The sequence below is a fragment of the Urocitellus parryii genome, chromosome 9, assembly GCF_045843805.1.
Source record: "Urocitellus parryii isolate mUroPar1 chromosome 9, mUroPar1.hap1, whole genome shotgun sequence".
Taxonomy (NCBI): domain Eukaryota; kingdom Metazoa; phylum Chordata; class Mammalia; order Rodentia; family Sciuridae; genus Urocitellus; species Urocitellus parryii.
The window spans coordinates 144,240,268-144,261,247 of NC_135539.1; the positions used below are offsets into that span (position 1 = coordinate 144,240,268).

Consider the following 20,980-nt stretch of genomic DNA (forward strand, 5'->3'; position numbering starts at 1 on the left):
TTAAGTGCTTCTACCATAGTTGCAGCCAGCGACAATTCGTGGAGTCCTTCACGTGGGACAGCGCCCTGCGCCAGAGAGCAGGTGCGTGCTTCAACTTTAGAGAGCCCAGAACGCGCCTGGGCAGGTGTCTGGGGCACAGCCCACGAGAGAATCAATCCAGGCCCAGGGGGCCAGGTCAGAAGCCAGCAGGTAGGCTGGATGGCTTGAGACCCTAAGCCTGCACAGTGCTGCTTCAATGCCACCTTCAGGTCTGGGCCATGTCACAGCCTACACCAGCCCGGGGTGGGGGATTAGCTTTCCCTGCACAAGAGCTTTTGGCTGCCCTAGAGGTTTCTTGGCTGGGTACAGTTCTGTGGGGCTAAACAAAGACCTTCCAGACCAGAGATTGCTCTGGCTGCCAGAAGAGACCAGCCACTGAAAGTGGGTTTGCCCACACGAGATCTAAATGCCTCTTTAAATCAGACAGATAGACAAGCAACCAAAGAGCTAGGACCCAGAAATAGAAAACCCAGAGCATGACCTTCCTCTTAGGGGTGCCCCTCCTGAGTTTTCCTTGGAATAGTCACAGCAAATTAGGCCAGAAGCAGGGTAGGGCATGGGTAGGGGAAATATAATAGTGTATCGGGTGTCCTCCAAGAAGCAAGAAATGTGGTGGTGGCAAACCAAGCACAGGTCAAGAGGGAGCTCCTGGAAGACCTGGGGGGAATGGAAGAGCACGCAGAAAACCAGAAATTAACAAAGGTGACTCTCCAAGATACCAGGAACCCAAAGGCCAGGAAATTGAATTGGACATTTCCAAAAACCTGTCTCTTAGCCACCAAGAGAGCATGCTCAGAGGGTGAGTAAAGATGCCCCCTCCCTTTTAAAAAAGCAATTTGAGGATAGAAACAATAGAGAAAATTTCCCGACTGATTTCATGATGCAATATATAATTTTGATTTGTGCAAGACACTAAGAATTATTAGACAAATTTTACTCATGATCATAGATACAAAATATGATCACATCAAATATAATGACGTATTATAAATATGCATCATGACAAAAAAGGATTTACCCTGAAAATACTAGTGTGGTTTATCAGAAAAGAACTTGTTAGTGTAAGTTACAGACCAAAAAGGCAAAGGAGAAAACCCATTTCATTCCCTGACTAGACAGGAATGAATTTGTGTCTTGTGATGGTTGACTTATGCGTCACCTTGATTTGGATGCCTAGAGAGCTGGTACATGTGATTTCTGGGTGTGTCTATGAGAAAGAGATTAGCCTCCCCATTATGCAACCCACTGAGTGCCATAACAGAATAACATGGTGGGGGAATTCTCTCTCTCTTGAGCTACAACAGCCAATTGTTCCTGCCCTGGACATTGGGGTTCCTGATTCTTGGGCTTCTGGACTCAGGAATTTAACACCAGTTCCTCTTCCTTCCTCCCTGATTCCTCAGGCCTCTGTACATGGCCTGGGACTTACACCATCAGCTCCCCGATTCTCCAGCACTTGGTAGATGGTGGAACCTCTCAGCCGCTGTAACATGAGCCAATTATCATAAATCTCTCCCAGTGGAGAGATGCTGTTGGACTTACAGTGGCATTATGTCCTGACAAACTCATCATTATTTGAAAGTATCATGAGTGGAAAAGCATCTAATTCCCCTAATTGATGGAGGAGCCTAGAATAGCTCCACGGTGCGTGGTAGAGTCTTGGTTGTACCCCTCATGATCCCCCAGTTGACTGGGAGCTGTGGGTAGAGGGCCTGCTGCCCCTGCCCAGCCTCCAGGGACAGTGTTGTATTGCATATGGCTAGCCCAGGAAAAGACTGAAATTCAAAACTCACAGTATGCTTTTTGCTGAATGCATATTGCTTTTGCACCATTTTGGAGTTGAAAAATCTTATGTGGAGTTCATCCCAAGTCTGGGACAGTCTGAGTGTGTGAGCACACATGCATACATATGCACGTGCGCGTGCACACACACAGGTCTCCTGTTGGCTGTTTCTCTGGAGAGCCCTAACTAATCCACACATCCAGTGATAATTCCTGGTGAGACTTCCCCTGAACTGGGAATAAAGGGTATACTGCCAAACAGCAGAGAGGCTTCCTGGTGAAATGGGAGGGCTTTGTGAAAGCCAGGTGCTTGGCAGGGGGCCTCTGTGGGTGCGCCAGGCTATAGTGAGTGGAGCATTAGAGTTGAGCTGGTCAGTAGGGTTGCCACTAGCCATGTGTGGACAGTCAAATTTAAATTCAAACTTAATTAAAAATTCAGTTCTTGAGTCCCACTGGCCACATTTCAAGTGCTAAATAGCCATGTGTGGCTACTGTATTAGATAACCAGCTACAGAATGTGCCCACGGGCATAGAAAGAAAGTTATGTTGGACGGCGCAGGTCTAGCTGGAGCAAAAGCAAAAACAAAACAAAACAACAACAACAACAAAACACAAAGCAAAAAGGGATAAGCTTCCCCTTACCTAAAGACTGCCCACATAGAACATCTGAGAAAATCTGCAGAGAAATTAGAAGAGTTTGGCTCTATACAAGATCAACCGAGTCTTTATGCTGTCACAGGGTGACTTTCAGGTCTGACACTGTGCCACAGCTTTCCTACACTCTTGCACCTTACAATAATTTAATTTTATGGCCATCCTGAGGCACTTTGTGGAAACTGAGTGATTAAGTAACTCACCCAGGGTCACACACTTCTCCACTGAAGCAGAGAAGCCAGGACTGAAGCCTCAGGCAGAACAGCCCTGGGGCCTGCACCCTACCCCCAAGCACTGCAGGCAACAAGGTGGACAGCATAACAGGAGGGAGAGAGACCCAGGACAAAGGAGATGTGCTTGTAGGAGCAACACAGTTTTAAAAAGAAATCAGGCACAAAGCCAAGCAAAGAGCGCCTTCTCTGGGGAAGTCCCAGTGGCCAGGATGGAGCAGACTCGGGACACCAGCCCGTGGATGCGGTGCTCCGCTCAGGACAGTGGCAGCAAACACCCCCAAATTTCATCCAACCAGCTGACCGGGCCTCCTAAAACTCACCTCCTGAAGGTCATGTTTTAGGGCAGCTGGAGAGTGCTCTCTTTCTGGGTCAGCCTTGTGGCTTCCCTCCTTCCAGAGAGCTTCTGGCATAGTCTCCCTCTGTCACTAGCAACCCCAGTGCCAGTGCATCAGTCTGGACCTGCGCCTGCCAGAGTGCAGAGCCTCCCTCCAGCGCCTGACCTCCATGAATGTGCAGCAATGCTTCCTCGCGCCCTGGAGAAGCTCGCGTCCACCTGAGAGTCGTGGCCAAAGGTTTCAGCCAACTTTTCCAGATTTCAGTGTGGCTAACTGCTTATAGAGGAACGGAGAGGTTCTTTCCCAGTGTGTGCGGTTGGATCATGCGGGTTTGGGGAGGCTTGGGAAAGGGCCTCATCGACACCTCTGAGGTCAGTCCAGGCCAACCCCACCTTGACAGGAGCTCTGAAGCTGTTTCCCCGGCATCACCACAGCCTGTCGTGTTCTTACGGTCATCTTGGAGCCAAGGGACCTGGCAGGCTCCTGGAGTGAGAAGAGGAACGGAGAGCCCCTTCTGCAGCTCTTCAGGACGTACAGATACCCAGGGGCAGCCTTGGGACTGTGCCCGTGGTGGACGTGCTAGCTTTCCGCTACTGTAATACACACCTGAGATCAATCAAGGACGAGAGGGAAAGCTCATCTGGCTCACAGCTGGAGGGTTCAGTCCCGCTGGCCCCACTACTTACAGGCCACCTGGCAGGGTGGGGAGAGCGGTGGAGCAAGGCTGCTCCCAGGGCTGGGCAGAGAGGGGAAGAGGGGCACACCCTCAGTGACCTGCCTTTCTCCCCCAGAACCCCCACAGTTTCCACAGAGCGGAGGACCCAGCCTTCAACACAGGGCCTTTGGGGGACTCTTGACCAGACCATAGCAGCTGGCTACTTCCTGTGGGCAGAAGCTTAGGTAGGGCCCCGCCTGGCCCTCTATTCTCCCCCTCGGCACCTCTGTTCTGGAGTTGGAAGTTACACTTGTAATTTGACTTGTACCTCGCTAGTGGGGGAACGAGAATATCTACAGGATAATTCCACAAGTGGATAGAAAACACTAATATTTGTAGAATTCTTTGCATTTTCTAAAGTACACAGTTGACTGGCTTCTAGTTGTCTCCACCTGTGTGCAGAGATCATGCCTACTCCTTCTATTCCTTAATTCCTTCTCTGTTCTGACTCCCTAACTCTAGGAAAAATGCTCCGATCGATTTGATTACACCCAGGAGAGACTCGAGACGCATTGAAAAACAGTGCCCACTTTTCTGTGCCTCGGGGGTTGAGTCCTCAGACACCCTCCGTTTTTCAGGGTCCTGGGACTTTGGTCCCCAGGGTCACTTGAGAAAAGGAAGTGGAAACGTCGCACTCTCTGTAGTACTGCTGTAGACTGAAGGTTTGTGCCCCCTACTTCACAGGTTGGAGCTGTGACCTTCAGCATGACTGTTTTTGGAGAGGGGCCTCTAAGAGGGTAACCAACACAGAATGAGGTTGTAAGGTGGGCCCTTGATTGGACAGGATTAGCATCTGATAAGAAGAATCTCCAGAGAGCCCACTCCTCCTCTCTCCTTCCATGATCATAAAGCAAGAAAAGCCACGTGGCTCGTAGATGGCTGCAGCGAGGCTACAGGTAGGAAGGGAGCCTCCCCAGACACCCCACTTGCCAGCTCTTGGTCATGGACTTCTAGCCTCCCAAACTATGAGATCACTTTTTCTGCTGCTTAAGCCCCGCAGCCTGAGTAAACTACGGCGGGCACCTAAAATGCTTCAGAAGTCTTAAGCTGGGGCCTCTGGGCCTTAAAGGGTCCATGGACATGGCTGTTTCAATCAAACTGGTTTAAATGTGATCCTATATAATTTATGGGTTTTAAAGTGTTATTCCCAGAAGGGCTCCAAGTCGTCACCAGATAGCCAGGAGAGCCCGTGGCATTAAAAACAAACAAATAAGATTAAGAGCCTCCTCTGGAAGACGTAAAATAAACACAGGGTAGGCCCTGAATTTACTAGGGTGTAATAGATTCCAGATCCATAAACTTTAACTCTGTTACCATCCATAGATTGATACAGAGGTAGATGGGGTAAACATCATGTAGAATTCTCTAAAAATATTTAATTCTTACATTTCTGTTGAGCCTGAGCCCCTCATACCCCAACGTGCCCGTCTGTGCAGGCACCCCATGTTCAGTGTCCCTGTGCCGGCACCACAGGTGCCACAGCGGGCACCGAGAGAGGCAGCAAGTGCTCTCCCAGCAAGCCCATGGGGAAACGTAAGGGCTGGCCCCAGCGTCCTCGTCCTCGCAGTGACGGAGCCGCTGTGTCTGCTGGCCATGCTTAGAGAAGAGGTGAGGCGTCAACACTGACCTAACCCGTCAGCCCTCCTGTGGGTCTCAGCCCTCGTCAGGCGGGGTCAGTGGGCCACAGACAGCTCTAAAGAACCTAAATATCTATCGTGTCTGGGAGAGAACAATCACTTACAGAACCCCGTCAACACCAACGAAAGGCAAGTGTGGGTGAGGAGGGGAAGCGGGCACCCCTGCCCCCACGTCGGGGGGAAGGCAGATGGCGCAGCTGCACTGGGCGACTGCAGGGACCTCAGATAATTAAAAGTAGAGCTGCCACACGATCAAGCAATCCCACTCCCGGGTTTTATCTAAATATCCTGATATCAGGGTCTTACATCGATATTACTGCTCCCACACTTACTGCTATTCTATTGACAATGTGATCAACATCACTGTTGAAAGGTGAATGATAAAAAATGTTTTATATATATAACAGAGTACTACTCAGCCTTGAAAAAGAAGGAAATTCTCCAACATGTGACAAGGAGGAAACTTGAAGGCATCATGCTAAGTGAAATAAAGTCACCCAAAGCTAAATACTGCATGATCCACTTACGGAAGTCATGTAAAGTAATCTAATTCATAAAATCATGACAGAATGGTGGTTAGCAGGAACTGGGGGAGGGGAAACGGAGATACTGATAATAGATCTTCAGTCCAGAAAGATGCATAGGTCTGGAGGTCTGCTGTTCACCTTGTACCTAGAGTCAGCAGTGATGCACACTTAAAATCAAAAACAGATCCCATGCCAAGTGTTCTTAAAATAGAAAAATCTTAATGAAAAAAATCAAAGGAAACCAACCAGTGCTTAAAAAAATATAGAACTGAGAGGAAGGAAAGAAGCAAGCAGAGGCCAAGTTTTTATGACTATATAAATATAAATAAAATAGCTGTGAAAATAAACTCTTCAGGCACTTTTTCTTTGTATTGTGTTTGCATACAATTATCTTTACGAGGGAAAGAAGTTACATAAAAACAGGTAAGATGTAAGAATAATCCCAATACCATCCATCTTCAATTATCCATCCTAGTAAAATGGATTAAAACATATTGATAATGTAAATAGTGGAAATTCAGATTTTAAATGAGAACACATACATACACACTCATATTTCTTAGGACAGCTGTTGGTCATTGTCTGTGCTGGATTGGTTGACGACCCCCATAATGAACTCTGGACACTCAAGTTCCTCATGTGAAGTGTTGTACTGTATTATCTACACATATCCTCCCACATTTAAAATCATCTCCAGATTACTTACAAAACTAGCAAAATGTAAATGGTATGTAAATAATTGCATTTTTTAAAGGAATGACAAGAAAATGTTTGCACATGTTCATACAGATACTATGATTTTCCCAAGTTATTCTCCATGGATGTGGGGCCACAGATGGGGAGGAATGACTGTTCTTAATATTAGGCAAGGTTGGACCTTTAGATTATGTGTCCAACTTCCTATTGAGTCAACTCTACTAGTTACATTCGACCCACTTACACGTGACCACTATGGGATGGTCTGAAAGATAGATTGAAAAACACTAAAGTAACATTTGTCAAGTTCTTTACATCTCATAAAGCGCTTCCACACACGTGCTCTGAAGGTATTGAAGAATTGCCTATACAACACATGCATCTGCAAGCTCTGCCGTAACTAAGATTTAGAATTAGTTCTTTTAAACTATCAGATTAGAAGTGGCTCTAGTATTCATTCTATTAAGCACCTTGTTAGATCAGATGTCTATTGTTTATATCATCTAATAATAAAGGAAAATTTAACTGAGCCAGGGGTGTACAGATGTAGGCGTGTCAAACAGGGCTCAAAGCAAAATCTTCAAGGCTGTCTTTCTTGGTGGGTAGGGGGAGATAGAGGAGTCAGGCCTGTCCTGTTGGACAGTCCCTTTAGCATTCACATATATGTTTGAACTTGACAGAGACCACAAGTCTCAAAACCAGAAAGGGGGAGATGTGTGCAAAGGGACTGTTTGATGCCACTGCTCTAGAAAGTCAGGTTAGAATACCATGTAGAAGGCGGAGAAAGCGAGGGCACGTGCCAGGTGAAGAGGCAAGTTAGTAGACCCCAGGCAGCCAGGGAGAGCTGTTCACAGAGGAGAATAGTAAGGTCACAATTTCTCTGGAGTTTTATGACGCAGAAAGACTTCACTTTCCTCATTCACCTTTGCATCCCCAACACCCGGAGTGCCAGGCACCGGGAGGAAGGAGCTCACCAGTGGATTCAGGGCCCCCAGGAGAGCCGTGGCCTTGTGGGCAGCAGCAGGCTGGCGGGGCTAGGTGGGGCCAGAGATGAAGCCCGTGCACGTGTAAGTTCCACTTGTAGGATGATCAGCTTCTGGCTAGATGTAGGTGCTCGTGAAATTCGGGGAGGCATTTGACAATGGGCACAAGGGCACTTACAAACACTCCGCCATCCGATTTCCTAATTGCATTTGTGGGACTCTACCCTAAATCAACAACCGGAAGCGAGGGAGGCTCCCTGCGTGAAGACCCTAACCGCAGTGCTGCGTCAGTGGGGACCCGAAGCGAGGGAGGGCTCCGTGCGTGAAGACCCTAACCGCAGTGCTGCGTCGGTGGGGACCCGAAGCGAGGGAGGGCTCCGTGCGTGAAGACCCTAACCGCAGTGCTGCGTCGGTGGGGACCCGAAGCGAGGGAGGGCTCCGTGCGTGAAGGCCCTAGCCGCAGTGCTGCGTCAGTGGAAAAGCGGACCACCCCGCCTGGGAATCGGGGAACGGGCCTGGTACTCAGTCAAAGGCAACGTCCTAGGACAAGTGACACCTCCGGTGCTAAAACGCGCCAAGTGAACACAGTAGGCCTGCAGTCCCGGGGCGAGGACGTCCCGGCTGGGCGTCCGTCCGCCTCCCTCGGGGTCGTGCAGGGCCGGGAAGCGGCGGCGGAGGGGGCGCCGCCAGGCTCGGCCCGGGTGGGGCGGCGGGCCACCTCCAGGCCCCGGCGGGCGCGCGCCGACCGACCGCGACACCTGCTCGGCCGCCCAGGCTCCGGGTGGGACGCGCGGCGGGCGGGCCACGTGACCCGAGCGCGGCCGCGCGCCTTCCCGACAGCCGGGCGGGCGGGGCCGACAACCAGACGCACGTCCCGGGCGCGGCGGGCGGGGCGGGGCGGGCCTGCGCGTCCGGGCGACGCCTTCCGCCCAGTTGGTTTCGCGGTTGCTGGGCGCCGCGGCGGGCGTGCGCGGGCGGGCGGAGCGCGGGGCCATGGCGACCTTTGTGAGCGAGCTGGAGGCGGCCAAGAAGAACCTGAGCGAGGCGCTGGGGGACAACGTCAAGCAGTAAGCGCTGCGGCCGCCTCTCGGCCGCCGCGCCGCCCGCCCAGGCCTGCGCCGCACGGGCCGGCGCCCCGGGCTCGGAGGGCCTCCGCGCGGGTCCCGGGGCTGCCGAGCGTCGGCCCTGGCGGCGGCCTGGGGCGGGCCCCGGGGGTCGTCCTGGAAGAGGCGGCCGGGGCGGGCTCTGGGGGGGCGTCGTGGAGGGGGCGTCGTGGAGGGCTGGGGGGCGTCGTGGAGGGGGCGTCCTGGAGGGCTGGGCGGCGTCGTGGAGGGGGCGTCCTGGAGGGCTGGGGGGCGTCGTGGAGGGGGCGTCGTGGAGGGCTGGGGGGCGTCGTGGAGGAGGCGGCCGGGGCGGGCTCCGGGGGCGTCCCGGAGGAGGCGTCCTGTCTCCCCAGCGCCGCAGGCGCCGCCGCCTCACCTTCTTACCTGCTCTGTGATGGCGAAGTTCCGTGGCTCGGGTGCCGTCTGTGATTTCCGAGGTTCCTTCGTGTGTGGATTTGGGGTGGCAGTTGATTTTGGTTCTCATCTAGAGAAAGGACCCAAACTTTGACAAGATAGAATGCTGTCAAGTGTGTCGCCGGCACTTGGTGACTTCCCCACGACAGTGTTCTCCTTAACCTTTTCATGTTCGCGCTTGCGGTCCATCTGCTCTCTGCTCATTTCATGAACAGACTTCAGTGGTTTCAGTAGGTCCCGCCCTCAGCCTGGCCAGTCGCTAACACGGATGAGGGGCACGTTCTTAGGCCCAGGGCCGACTTCACGGTTTTGTGTAGAATGCTTGCAAACATTTGAAAGTGTTGATTTTACCGGCACCAACTCAGAAGGACCCAGACTCGGAAGGACCTGGCCGCCGGTGTGAGGGACTTCAGCCATGAGCCGATGCAGGTGCCCTCCATTGTCCCCCCAGGAGCCCAGCAGTTGGAAGTTGGCGCCCCTATTCTGTGCTGAGGGCCAAGGTGTGGGTGCTGAAGCGGGATCTGGTGGTCCTGCCGTGGCACTGTTATGCATTTGTGTTTCAAGCCCCCACCCCGCAGTTGCAAGGGTTGGACTCTGGATGCGCTGCCCCTGAGCCACATCCCCAGCCGCCTCATAAGAACCTTATTTTGGAGAAGGTCTCAGGAACGTGCTTCAGCTTGTGCTCTCCCTGCCTCAGCACCAGTGCGGGTGGCCCAGTGCGGGTGGCCGTGGGGCCTCTGGTTGGGGCCTCTGGTTGCGCAGTCTGCCTTGCTCTAGTCCAGCCCAGGTTCCCTCCAGGGTCCTTGGCTTTGCTGTGTGCAGCTACCCTTGGAATGTGATCCTGGGTGTGGGTAAAACAAGGTGCACAGCGCTGTTTACCCAGGGGTCTTCGGGTCCTCCGCACCTGGTGGAGTCAGACTGTGGCCGTTTCCAGAGGGAGGTGGACTTCACTAGCAGACTCAGCTTGCCTAGTAGTGGTGGAGTTCGTGTTCCCATAGATGCCGAGTCTCGGGGGCCCTTGGCCGCAGCTGCTCATGGCCTGCCCGTGTCTGTGAGCACTGCCACCTCACCCTGGCCTTGAGGACAGTGACTGGCTCCCTTCGGAGTGTGGTGGAGCTGCCATCCCTGTTGCTCCCCGAGTCAGCACAGGGTGGGCCTGGGGAGCAGCTCTTGGGTTCTGAGTGGCGCAGGCTGTGGGGCTGGGAGGTCAGCCCTGGAGAAGAGAGCCTGGTGTTGGCACCGCTGCCTGGGAGAGCCGCGTCTTGGTCCTGGAAAGCTCGAGCGCGCTCCTAAAGGGCTGCATGGCCATCTTGTCGAAGGCAGCCAGGGCTTTCGCACAGTGGGGCTCTCCTTCCGTCTCCTGTTAGACTGCGTGAGACAGGACCTCTGGTTTCTGCAGAGCTTTATTGTACTCACTTCTTTATTGTTCCTGTCCTTCAAGAAAAACATGAATGTGTCTACCCTTGTGAAGTTGCTAGTGACCTGCTGAGCGGGGTTATCAGTGAAAGGTGTCAGGTAGAGCTGAATGTGTTCTGCTGTTGAAATAGGCTCCAAAGTGGCAGCGTTAGAGGTTATGTGTCACTTTAAGACTGTAAAGGTCCTGGGTTTCCGGCAAGGCCTGGGGTGGGTCCTGCCTGTGTGTTGACCCCCAGGGCGCTGAGCCTCACTTGGGAAGCCTCTCTTTTCCTGAACTCAGATGAGCTCTAGAAGGTAGGTGAGCTTGAGTTGAAAGTGGTAAGGCATTTACTGAGCCATTTTTAAAATCCCGTTCCATGAATAAGAAGCCCCCAAACGAGAGTTGTGGCCTGGGAGACTGGAGTCCCTCCTGTTCCCAAGGTGCTGAGGAGCAAAAGGCAGAGTCGTCCCCTCCCTGGGGTTGGGTCTGGCTTCCTTACCTCCAGGAGCTTCTCGGGGTGAATCTCAAGCTAGGCAGATGAAAAGGCAGGGCACTGCCCCCAGTCGGTGCGAACAGCCACCCGCTCCCGCCCAGCGCCTGTGGATTTCCGTGAACCCTGGGTGGGTGTGGGCTCTGGGCGGAGGTCCTGTGAGTGGAGTCAGATCTGAGACCCCGGCCGTCCCTGTGGAGGAGACCATTTCCTGCTTGGTGCTCTCTGATTTCAGGGGGCTAAGCAACAGAAGCTGGACTCCTCACAGTACGGAGGCTCAGGCCCAGGGGAGGGCATCCATCCGCTGTCCCTGTCTGGAGGCCTGTCACGTTAGATTTGGGCCCCACCAGTGGTCCCCCTTAAATCCCCTGCTGCTTTACAGGCCCTGTCTCCAAGTGGTCACTCTTCGGGGTGTGGGGTTGGGGCTTCCATGTGTAATTTTGAGGGGACAGTCAATCCAGCAGTGCCAGGGAGTGCGGAGTTTCTCCCCGGGAGTTGGCGCAGGCGAGGTGGACCTGGGAGGGCAGCGTGGGTTCTTACTGCCGATTCTCCTCTGCAGATACTGGGCCAACTTGAAGCTGTGGTTCAAGCAGAAGATCAGCAAGGAGGAGTTTGACCTGGAGGCCCACCGGCTGCTCACACAGGACAATGGTACAGTGATAATACGGGGGTTATTTTGCTGTTTGGATGTCTTCCCAGGTTTGCAATAAATCAAGGACTTCTCACTTTTTGAAAAAGAAAATTTTGGTCTTAATAGCATATGAAATCATCTTGAAATGTGGTGCTTGGAGTGCAGGGTGGTGGGGGATCTCGGACCCCAGAGCAGGCTGCGCGTGGAGCCCTGTGCATGGGCGCTGGGGTCTGACCTGCTGGCCTTCCCTTGCAGTGCATTCTCACAACGATTTCCTCCTGGCCATCCTCACGCGCTGTCAGATTTTGGTTTCCACACCAGGTAAGGAGTGGCAGTGCTCCAGCATGTGCCCAGGAGCCCTGGGTTTCCACCACCTCTAAGCCACATCCGCGTTTGCAAATGAAATGCTCTTTGAGCTGCTCTGGAGAAGTTTTTCTCACATAGGTGCAAATTCTTACCTAGAAACTTTTTTCCTGCACTCATTGGTAACCGCTGGTCTTGCCTCAGCAGTCAGCCGCGGTTCAGATTGCACAAGGAAGTGAGCAGGCTGGAGAGGCTGGGAGGTCGGGTGGGGGACAGGTAATAACATGTGAAATCATGGGGTGGGGTGACTGTGGGCACTAGGGAGCTGGGCTCCACCTGCAGGCTGGGGTGCTTGCTGCTCCTGGAGGGTGGGGCTGGGGTGCCTGTTGGCTCCTCACTTCGAGAGCCGCGGGTGGGGGCTGGTGAGAGTCAGCCTGCAGGGTTGTGTTCAAGACACTGACCCCTGAGACAGTGGAGCTGAAATGGCCGACTGTTGTAAGGTACCTCTTTGGGCTATCTTATTTAATGAGGCAAAGCTCCCCTCGTGACTGAGGTTGGCCTAGAAGGCACCTCCCGACTGTGTCCATCAGTTGGTTTATCTTTCAGCATCTCGGTGGCCTGCCTTCTCAGAAGCCTGTGTCTTACCAAGAAGGGCTGGTATTTGTGTTGTCCCCCTTCAGGTTGTGTTCCTTGGAGGGTAAAGAGTCCCCAGGCTGTCTCCAGCTGACGCCTGCCCTCCCCAAGCACTGCACAGAAGCTTCAAAGGGTCCTTGTCCCCCCCGCCCCCCCACAGCCCCTGTGCCACCTGCGTGTCTGATTCGGCACCCTCAGGGGCAGAAGAGGGCTTTAGCCAGATGTTTTACACCCAAAGTGGATGAGATCGTTCATCTACTTTGTTGCTTATCATCTGGTTTGAGCTGAAAAGCCAGCACTGTAGGTCTGTTGTGAAGTGCCGCCACCACAGGTCAGGGGCCTGCTGAGAGGGGAGAGCCCTGGTTGGTAGAGCCCATGGGGTCAAGCTGGGTGCTGCCAGCCTCCATTACATGAGCAAGCCTTGCAGGTTCTCAACTTCCACATCCATGTCTAGGTGTGCCCTGAGCGTTCACAGGAGAGCCAGGGGAGAACAGAAGAAGGTGCCGAACAAACATAAGTGGTGTCAGTGTAGGAGCCGGCTTCAATTACCTAAATCCAATTAGTTAAAAACTTGACATTTTTGCATGTGTTTAACTGTTATTTTAAAATAAGAAGCTTCCTCTTTGGACTGAAGAGTATATTTCGCTTGCACACTCAGTATTGATTCCTTGAAGACGAAGGGATGCTCGCCAGCAGTAGAGACGTCTCAGTGAGGATGGTGCAGTGCTGTGTGCCTGCCCAGCGGCTGTGGCCGGGCTTCTGCTTTTCTGAGGCAGGCAGGAGCAGTGACTGAGCCGCCATGTGTTGGTGGCTGCAGCCTGAGGACCGTGCGCCTGTCCTGGTCAGTGTCACAGCACGATGCAGGGTAGTGAGGCTGCTCTTACAGATGAGGAACAGCTTCAGAGAAGAGAAAACAGAACAGAAACCCAAGACTTGGCTGAGGTGCTGTCCCGCCTGCCAAATGGAGGTGCTGATCAAAACCAGGATCTACGCTGGAGAAGCCCCCAGCCAGGGCCACGCTGCGCGCGCTTCGTCCTCAGCCCGAGCTTGTCCGCCAGTTGCAGGTCCAGCCTGCGCCTTCTCCACCTGTCCAGCACTTTCCCTGGCCAGTCCACCTTCTCTCACCAGGAGAAGCTGACCTCATATTAGACCTGGGTGTGTGAAGGGTGATGGACAGGAGGGCCTGACTTCCCAAGAGTCCTCTTTTAACGAGGAACCTGGATATGTTTTCCCCCAAAAGTTATAAAAACTCCTTTTTTCCAAAAAAGAGCATTTACTGGATCATGGGTGTTTTTTTTTGTTTAATTCTGGAGGCATTTTTCCCGGGTGCACTCTGAGGAGCTCCTGCTGCTTGTGTTTGCATTGAGCTCTGTTCTTGTGTAGGCTTCAGTGGCACAGAAGGTGCTGGGAGCCGCCCCCCTCGCCTGCCCAGCCCGCTGGCCTCCTGCTTGCCCCCTCACGGGGGTTTGCCCGGGGCCGGCCACAGTCTCTGACGGCATGCCTCTTCTCCCTTCGCCCTGTTGCTTGGGGTGTCCCCAACCCTTACCTGCTGCCTTTCTGTCAAGTTCCTTTTTTAAAAAATTCCTTTATTTACTTATTTTTGTGCGTGTGGAGGATGGAACCCAGGGCCTTGCACTGCCAGGAGTGAGTGCTCTACTGCGGAGCCACAGCCCCAGCCCCTCCAGTTCCTTCTTTGATTCAGCATTTTTTACGGCGTTCTCCTCCTCTTTGGACGTGGGTCTCAGCCTCTGCCGGTGCCAGCTCTATAGGACCTCTGTTGTTTGCTTGGTCGACTTACGGTGTCCAGTGGCTTGGATGTGGTTTGTCCCCCAAGGGCTCACTGTTAGTGGTGCTCAGTGGAGGTGTGCCTGAGGTGGCACCCTGAGGACGTGGGGCCTGGCCAGAGGTCCTCAGTGGTTGAGGGAGTGGCCTCAGAAGGGCGGAAGGGAGCTGATGGGACTCCTGAGTTCTTGAGTGCTGTGGTGCTCTGGCTTCCTGTGGTGCCTCGTGACGTCTCTCTTGCATGTGCTCCTGTCCTTGGCCATGAGCTTCTCTTAAGAGCTGAGCTGACGCTGGAACCATGCCCTGGGGTCTCCAGAACTGTGGGCCAAATAAACCTTTTTCTTTGTAAAGCAGTTTGCCTTAGAGATTTTATTATAGTCATGAAAAATGGACTAATACAGTGTATTACCAAGCAGGGTCCAGCATCTGGTGATTTGTTGTCCTCTTCATTATAAGAATACAGTGTGTGATTGCCAGGAGACTACTTTGGAGAAAGCTGGTGGGAGTTCCCCAAACCAGTGTACAGAGAGCTTTGTGCTGGGGCCGAACATCTGCAGCAGCTATGGTAGCCAGTCCTGGAAGTTTTGTTCAGTGTGCCTGGAGAAGAGCCCTCTGTCCCTCCTTCCCCCTACCACCCACCCTGCCGTGCCCTGGGCCTGGGAGTGAGTGGGGCCCCCACACTTGGTTTGGGATGTTACCTCCATGGTCTTGAGATGGTCAGTTTTTGAATGAGCGGCTAAACATTTGTTCTGGGCTGTCCTGGGTGCAGGCCTTGGTTAGTTGGTGTCCTTGCCTCCTATGTCCACTGGCCCTGTCCTCCCCTTGCCTGGCACGGTGCTGTGCCCTCGGCCACTGCCTCCTCCCTACTGGCTGCTCGCTCTTGCTGCCCCTGCTGGGTTCCACCACTCCTGGCAGGAGAGGAGATGTGTGCTCATGCTCAGCTCACGGGGCTGGAGGTCTGTCCTGCCTTTACAGTAATGCCCCAAGGGACGAACGCCCAGGAAACACTAACTAAAGTAAAGCAGAAAAATCACATTTGTCTTCCTAAAATATTTTTGGTTACGGCTAGAAAAAAATGTGATTTGAAGTGTCTATAATTTTGTTCAGAAAAGTAGAAAGAGAAGATCCAAATCTGAGCATTCATTCCTTATTTTCATTACATGAGCTTCCATGCTTTAAAATTCCAAATGAAAACAGACTCGGCAGTAGGCATCGTCGTCGCTTTCACTTACGATTGCTGTTTTCTGTCTCACAGAGGGTGCTGGATCTTTGCCCTGGACGGGGGGATCTGCGGCCAAGCCTGGAAAGCCCAAGGGCAAGAAAAAGCTCTCTTCTGTTCGCCAGAAGTTTGACGTAGGTCTTCCCTCACAGTGACGGCGGGTCATGACTCGAGTGGCAGTGTGGGGACCTGGCTGCATTTGAAATGAACATTAAAGAACTGGTGGGAGGGCTGAAGAAAGGGTGTGATTTAGGGAGGGAAGGGTCTCAAGACTGTGGTCTGTTACTTCTCCAGGGTTAATATGTTCTCACTCAGACCCAAGGGTTTCCCCGGGGTTGAGCGGCCGCTGGTTTCTCAGGTTGAGGGCATCCCGGGTGGCGCTTAGCAGCCTGGAGGCCCCTGCAGGCACCTGCAGTGCCTGCCTGGGCTCAGCCTCTTTGCTTATGAAATTCGTAACTGTTTGAGAATATTTGGAAAAACCTGTATTTTTCAAAAAGTTTAGGGGACTAAGTTTTTGATAATATCTTCCTTTGAGGTTGGCCTGGGAAGTAATTGTTTTGTTGACTAATATCACCAAACATTTATTTCTTCCCCCTTGTATCAGTAACAGTATGCACTCTGGAGGGCCTCAGCATCTCCAGAGGCACACGGGGTTCACATAGGCCCATTCGATGTGGAGTGCAGTTTTATACTTAGAAAAAGGAAAATCGACAGTGGTTATTTTTATAATAGAGGCTTGGAGCAGGAACACTGCCTTCAGTGCAGGATCTGGGCGTTAGCCAGAGCTGCCAGGAGCCTGTCTCCCAGTGATGGTGGACAGTCCTGAGGAAGGCTGAGTGGTATGAACGAAGGGAGATGGAGAACATCGACTCGGGTAGTGTGGCGAGGGCTGAGGCTCTGTGTTGAGAATTGTAAGTAGACAGTAACAGTCGGTAGGCGGCACTGTCTCTGGTGTCTTCAGGGTGCTTGTTACTGGATCTGCCATTGGCCAGCGAAGTGGAAGGCCAAACGGCGGTGCTGACAGAGTTCTCTGCTCTTTGAACATAACTTTGTGTCCTGTTCCGCTCCTGAGTTGTGATCTTTAGCACAGGACCATAGAGCATGTGGCCACCATGGTCCTTGCTGAACAGAAGGAACTCTGTGGCCAGTGTCCCTGAGCTCACGTCTCCATTGTCCAGTGTGATGGGCCCGAGTGTGTGATTATTTGTGAGTTACTGTTTTTTTTTTGCCACTGTCACATTTTGGTGGCATTCATTTGAAGGGTCTCGAGTCTAAGACATGGCTCCCTTGTCTGTCTGCTGCTGTGGTGACGAGTGGCCCTGCATCCTTCTGTCACTCTCAGCATAGATTCCAGCCCCAGAACCCCCTCTCCGGAGCACAGCAGTTCGTGGCAAAGGATCCCCAGGATGACGACGACTTGAAACTCTGCTCCCACACGATGATGCTTCCCACGCGCGGCCAGCTCGAGGGGAGGATGATCGTGACGGCCTACGAGCACGGGCTGGACAACGTGGCTGAGGACGCCGTCTCAGCCGTGGTCTATGCGGTGGAGGTTGGTGTGCTACCGGCAGAGGGGCTGCGGGTTGAGCGTGAGGCGCTCCCAGTGTGTGGCAAGTGATGCTGTCGCCGAAGAGCCGGGTGCCACCTTGGTGTCAGAGAGCTGTCTCTGTCACATGTCACAGTCCAGAGAACTGTGCCATTGATGGACGGGCTCTTGGGAAGGTCGGGTAGGGCCTAACACTTCTGATCTGATGTGCAGCGCTGAGGGAGTGGTGTCAAGGACAGAGTGAGGCCGAGGGTCCTGGGGTCCGCCTCTGCGTGTGTGGAGTGCTGGGCGTGGCGTCGGAGTAGCAGAGGTGGCTCGCTCGCTAGCCCATGCGTCCATTTACTTATCTAGCTGTTTGACAAGTACACGTTGTACTGTGACCTGGAGGTGCTCAGGGAGCACTGGGTAATTCCTTTCAATTCCTGAGGCCCCATTTTCCTCCTCTGTACATCAAAGATGACCACAGCTGTCTCATGAAGTCATAGCATGGGTTCTCTGTGAAACCCGTGTTAAATCGCGGTTGTGACTTGATAGAAGATGGTCCTCCTGGTGTAAGTGAAGCACCCTCCCAGGTCCGGCTCACCTGTTGGTGGCCACAGGCTGGCGTAGTTCTACCTCTGTTTTCATAGTCATTCTGCAACCTTTCCTTATACACCTGGCTCTCACAGAAGAATTAAATACATAGTTTTAGAAAGGCAAAAAGAAATTAAATAGACATTGTTTGTGTCTACTTCTCTGAGCGATCCTATGTTTGTTTCTGTGGCTTTTGAGAACACAGGCTCTTTTCACGTAAGGATTGTACAACCAGTAAATATTAGATCTTGAAACTTTTCCTCCCATGTTAAACCAAGTCTCCAGGTAGCTTTAAAAATAAATTACTTATTGAAAATCAATTTTGAGAGAAACGAGCCAATTTAGAGTAATGAAAACTTTAAAAATTCATTGTAGGGCAAGACCATTTTTAAAGGGAACTGGATGAAAATGCGCGTGCCCTCCTCCCCGTGCTGCTTCTCTTTAGAGCGGCTGCTGGCTCTTGGCTGACCACTCACGCGGTTCTGGCTTGTGCCAGCCAGTCCCACACCTCTGTACATGGTCAGTGGAAGCCGTGGTCTGCTCTGAGGTGGTGGTGCTCTCCCTCTGCTTTTCAGAGCCACCTCAAAGACATACTGACGTCAGTTGTGTCCAGAAGGAAAGCGCACCGGCTGCGAGATGGCCACTTTAAGTATGCCTTCGGGAGCAATGTGACCCCACAGCCATACCTGAAGAACAGCGTGGTGGCCTACAATAGCCTAATCGAAGGGTAAGTGCTTTCTCGCGATTCTCCCTCTGCCCCGGCTTGTTGGTGGCAGACCTCTCGTCAGGTCATTGGTCACTGGGTTCCTGTAGTGTGGCAGGAGTTCCGCCCACTCTTCATTTCTGTTCTCTTCAGTCTTAGCCTCGCAGGCCATCTAGTGAATTACTGTCATTTTTATCAGTTCCAGGGTCGGGCTGCTGCCTGGGGTCTGTTGTGACCCTCTCTCTGCTGTGTGGTGGAGTGTGGCTCCTCGGGCAGCACCCGCCTGGGGGCAGTGGCCCTGGGCCACAAGTGACGGTTCTTGTCTGATCTCATTCTGCCACGGTTGGGATTTTCACTGAAGTCATGCTTCTCTTGACAAAAACAGAAAGTGGCTCCTCGTGGTGGGGGTGCTGGCCAGGGCGTGAGGGCTGCGCTTGCTGGATGCTGCCCGCTGTCCTGGTGTTCCGAGGAACCGGGCTCTTTCTCCAGCTTCTCTGACGTACACATCCCGCCGCTGCCTGGGCAGTTTCGGAAACGCGCAGCCCCGTGCTGGCCAGCGTCCCCTTCCTGCGGCTGCTGCTCCTTGCCTGCAGTGCTGGCCTTCTCCACGTCAGCTTCCAGTGGCTCGCGGGCTCTTTCTTTTTCAACTGGAATTTCCTCAGGGCAGGAGACAATCTGGCTCAGCCCCGAGCTAACTCAGTACGAGTGTGCTGGTATCCAGCCTGACGTGGGCACGAATGGGTTTCTGTGGAGTTGAAGGCAGTTGTAGGGAGCCGTGGCCTGGCCAGCCCCTCTGTCCATCGGCGGGTTGTCTGTGGGAGATGCTGGGAGTGTTTCTGCCATGTCTTTCAGCCCTCCGGCTGTGTCCACTCCCTGTGCGGGTCAGAACCCGGCTGCCCACCTGCCCCCGGACGCTGCTGAGCAGCAGGCCGCACTCCTGCTGGCCTGCTCTGGGGACGCGCTGCCTGCGCCTTTGCCTCCAGTGAACATGTACGACCTCCTTGAGGCTCTGCAGGTAACTCTCGGCTCCTCGGGTCGGACACGCTGGCGGCTTTTCAAGTCTGCGGAGTCGTGCGCTGGCTTGTTTCTACCTCTTGGATCTGTTTTTCGCTTTTTGTTTATCATTAAATTCCTGATTTACCTCCCTCATCCTTGACCTCTCCAAAAAAAGGAAATGGCGTGCTTGCCGCTTATTCAGAACTCGGCGGTGCCTCGTTCCTTCTTGTCTGACCTGGGATGCATTAGGCTCTCGTTCAAGTTCTGGGTAGTGTCCTGTCTGTGTTGTGTTGATGTAAACCCATTCTCTATGTTGGAAAAGTAAGCCTGCTGAAGAATAACTGGAGACTGCTGATGTTTGAACCCCAGGTACACCGGGAAGTCATCCCTACACACACCGTGTATGCCCTCAACATCGAGAGGATCATCATGAGGCTCTGGCACCCGAATCACGAGGAGCTGCAGCAAGACCAAGTCCACCGCCAGCGCCTGGCAGCCAAGGAGGGGCTTCTGCTCTGCTAAGTGGGATTGGAGGGTGTGGGGTCCTCACGGGTCATTGCTTGCTGAAGAGGGCATGTTTGGGGTCCGCATTTCGAGGCTGAAGTGTGGAGTGTACATATAACCTTTCCTATGGAAATGGGACAGTGAGTGTGTTTTCTGTTGCTGCTGCAAGGCCATTCGTGTAAATACAGGCCACCCTGTCTGCGTGTTCCCAGTTACGGGAGCAGGCATGATGAAGTCCTGTGCCTGGAGAGGGGACGCCTGTCTGAGGCCCTGTGTAAGATGGACCATCCTAGAGTGAAGGCGCTGTTGCAGCCTGTCCCCTCGACTGGCAGGACATTCTTGTGTTCTGTGTCTGGCCAGATAAAACTTCTACACTCTTGCTTTTTGTTGGTATAACCTATCCAGTGTTGAAACTCGGACACCTCCTTTAGTGAAGGGTTTAGTTTTTAACACCTTGAGGTAGCCTCCAAGCCATCCACCATTTCAGCTCCACAGAAAACGTGACTTGCAGATGCCGTGCTGTTGGACAAAATTAAGCCCAGCCAACCCACCCTCTTGGACGCAGTCTGCTTTAGAAGACGTCTTCCTGCGGCTTCAGTTTGTTTAGTGTTGAAGTGCCCAGGATGATTGGCAGGTGCTTCTGTTAATGATCCTTAAAAGGTGTCTTGCTATAGCCAATCTGTATAGTGTTAATATGACCAGTGGTGACTGAAGGCACGTCTACTAATTATTCCTATAGAACATGTTTTAAGAAATCTTACAAATTGGATTTATGGTTGGTAATTCTATTTGTAGGAAATATCTATTTCTACCCTTTTAAGTGCTAAATTGAAAATAATCCACTCTGACAGTGTTACTGAAAACCATTTTGTTTCCTAGAGATACATATGCTTTTTACTCAATAGTGTTGATGGACAAATTAGACTGTAGGTGGGTTTGTATAGGACTGAGGAATGGATGTATGGGTATGTGTATATAATTCATACGTCTGAAGCTCTGTATTTGATTTTGTACTTTAAGCGTGACAAATGTTTTGGCAGAAAACCTTTTTGTTGTTTATTAAAGTAAATACATAAGGAAAAATAT

At 52.6% G+C, this 20,980-nt stretch overlaps 1 protein-coding gene across 1 annotated transcript; it reads left to right on the plus strand.

Moving 5' to 3' along the window:
* Window positions 1-8,539: 8,539 nt before the first annotated feature.
* Window positions 8,540-20,967, plus strand: Tada1 (transcriptional adaptor 1). Its single transcript, XM_077802792.1, has 8 exons — window positions 8,540-8,668; window positions 11,564-11,655; window positions 11,891-11,956; window positions 15,609-15,706; window positions 16,915-17,124; window positions 18,267-18,418; window positions 19,247-19,409; window positions 19,760-20,967. Exons 1-8 carry the CDS (start codon window positions 8,595-8,597, stop codon window positions 19,910-19,912), a joined length of 1,008 nt encoding a protein of 335 aa, XP_077658918.1. The 5' UTR covers window positions 8,540-8,594; the 3' UTR covers window positions 19,913-20,967.
* The last annotated feature ends 13 nt before the right edge of the window (window positions 20,968-20,980 follow it).